Raw genomic sequence first — 2,610 nt, 5'->3', positions numbered from 1 at the left:
TGGCCCCCTCCCCACCAAAAGCCATTCCCAGCAGCAGCCCTTCAGCTACGCCCCAGGACTGAGCTTCCAGGAGACGCGGGCGGACTCGGAGCAGACGGGCTCCCCGAGCCACCCCACGCTCTGCCTCTCCACGGGAGCCACCGTCCCCTACTACGCCGAGGGGAACGTGGTGCCCGTGCCCACGGCCAGCTCCCTCATTTTGCCTCCGGAGTACAGCACGTGGGGCTACCCCTACGGTGAGCAGCCCTCGCCCGGGATCTGAACGGGCTGGGGGCCTTGGCGACTCCTGCCACCTGTGAGCTGGGTGGGAGCACGGGGGGTCAGCCTGCCAGGGGTTGGTGGCAGAGGAGACTGGGAGATGTCTCTGGCTGTCTCAGCCTGCAGAGGAGTCCCCTCTTACAGCTGTAGCAGCCGTCTGTCCGTTCCCACGTGTACGCCCGTGCCTGCCCCGGGCTCCTTGTGAGAGGATCTCCCTGTTCTTAAATGAGCTTTCAGCCTCCCACTGACAGAAAAACTTCTTGGCTTGTGGCGAGGCTGGTGGGAGCAGAGCCAGGAAAATGATGTAACTGAAATCTTCTGTCTGACTTGGAGTGGGCCTGCAGCTGGTCTGAAGACACAGGGGGGTGGGAGCTGAGAGGCTGTCCAGGGTGGGAGAGCTTGGGGAATCCCAGCCTGCTGGGTTCCTGAGCCACGCTTGTCCCAGCAGCTGGGGTGGTGGTGTCTGTTAGCACAGCCCTGCCCAAAGCCATCCATCTGCTGGCACTGGGGTAACAGACACTGGATGTGTCACCTCAGGGCACAGGTCACCTGTGATCTGGAGGTGCTGGGCTACATGGGGGTGCTTGTGAAAGAAGGGGAGAAACAGAAGAGGACTTTGAGGTGCGGTTTCTAACCCCTGCAGGTGTCAGGACAGGGGTGGCACTGGCTGGCTCAGATTCTGTGTGAGTGTACATGAAACCCCACAAATTCCAGCAGGGCAGGTTGTAGGGCCCTGGCGAGAGAGTGCCCGAGGCATGACGTGTGTAGTGTTAGCAGTTCCATTTCCTCCCCACCAGTTACATCGACTGGGGTGAAGGGAACCTCCAGAACACCCCCCATAACCACTCCTGTTCTTTCTTCCCCCCGCAGAGGCCCCTCCATCCTATGAGCAGAGCTGCAGCAGTGCCAACTCCAGCATCAGCAATGGCAACTAGCCCTCCCCTGCTTCGAGCCCCGCCGGCGCTGCCCAGCCCAGGCACCACGGATCCCCTGCCTGCTGCCACGTCGGGGACAGCACAAGGGTCCTCTCCTCTCGGGCTGCTTGCTGGGGTAAACAGCACGTCCAGGCCTGGGCTTTTTAAGTCTCTTTCCAGGGAGGGGAGGGCAAAAAAATAAAGAAAAACCACAACAAAAAGGGCAGCCAGGGCAGCCTGGGTGTGCGTGGAGGAGAGGTCTGGGAAACCGAACCACCTCCTGCTGCTGCACCAAGCGCTGCTGAACTGGCATTGCCCCGGGGATGCCCTCTGCAGCAGCCCCTGCTCCAAGTACTGTAGTCAACACTAACTGCTTTACTATCCAAGCACCTGCGATGCCTTATCTGAAATGCTCCTGGCCTGGCATGTCTGCACTGGAGGTGAAGGCTGGGCTGCGTGGGCTCGCCCTTCTCTTTTAGGGGCCACGTGCTCTCCAGAAATGGTTTTGACAGCCCTTCCTCCTTCACCTCGTAGGTCCTAAGGGTAGCTGAAACAGGAGGTTTCTTGGAATAAGCAGGTTCGGAAGGTCAGGGACTGTTAAAAAGCCAAAAGCACAAGCCCTCTCTGTACCTGAGCTGTGGGGTGGGTGGCTGGCAGCCTCTGGTCCTCCGGCAGCGGGTCGGACCTTGGCCTCTCAGTGAGAGTCTCTGGCAGCAGGGAGCTCGCTGGGGTGCCCGCTCGGGGCACAGGAGGCCCTGGAGAGCTGTGGAGGAAGAGCCTGGTGTTGCTGTGTGGTGCCCCCAGCCAGCTTCTGGCCTTTGCCAGCAGGGGCAGCTTCTTGGAACCCCGCAGGAGATGGGCCCCGTCCTCACTCGCTGCCAGAGCGTCGCAGTGCCTGGGGTGAGCGGCACCCTCAGCCTGTGAGCAGGGGGAGAATACCCCCCCCGTGTCCCATCTGCCCCCCCTGCAGGGTGCCCTTTCCACCCCGCTGCCTTCGGCAGGCCAGAATCACACGACAATCAAGTTACAAAAGTCTTGTCTGATGCTACCTCTGAGTCTGCCCAAGGACCCTGTTTGTGGAAGCCCTTCCCTCTGGGACAAGCCCCCGTGGAGGCTCTCCCAGGAGAGGTTCTCTCCGTGGCTTGCTGCCCCTCGAGCTGCAGCAGGGTGCCAAGATGAGGGAGTGGGAACACAAAACTTCTGCGCCTCGTTTGCAGCCTCTGCTGGACCTGGTGGGTGGGGGGAAGAAGTTGGTGGATGTAAAACGACAGTTTTCTTTTGCGCCGTTTTTTTTCCCCCCTCCCCACCTTTAGCTTTTTTAGCATTGACTGCCCAAGCTGAGGAAACCACAAAGCAGATGCTTACGAGCCACGGGCAGCCAGCTACAGCTGAAACTGGGGACTGGAGACCTCTGGCACCTCCCAAAACCGGTCCCCAC

At 60.6% G+C, this 2,610-nt stretch overlaps 1 protein-coding gene across 1 annotated transcript in view; it reads left to right on the top strand.

Moving 5' to 3' along the window:
- The window catches only part of ARRDC1 (arrestin domain containing 1), a gene marked incomplete at its 5' end in the record, with an annotated part of 1,712 nt that extends 519 nt beyond the window's left edge, over positions 1-1,193 (top strand). The window contains 2 exons of the mRNA XM_008942784.1: positions 11-236; positions 1,129-1,193. Of these exons, the coding sequence (XP_008941032.1) occupies positions 11-236; positions 1,129-1,193 (291 nt within the window). The remainder of the gene's footprint in view (positions 1-10; positions 237-1,128) is intronic.
- Between the last annotated feature and the right edge of the window lie 1,417 nt (positions 1,194-2,610).

This window comes from Merops nubicus, unplaced genomic scaffold (genome assembly GCF_000691845.1).
Source record: "Merops nubicus isolate BGI_N331 unplaced genomic scaffold, ASM69184v1 scaffold38196, whole genome shotgun sequence".
NCBI lineage: Eukaryota > Metazoa > Chordata > Aves > Coraciiformes > Meropidae > Merops > Merops nubicus.
Note: the sequence above shows the minus strand (reverse complement) of the source record. Positions and strands in the feature narration are given on the sequence as shown.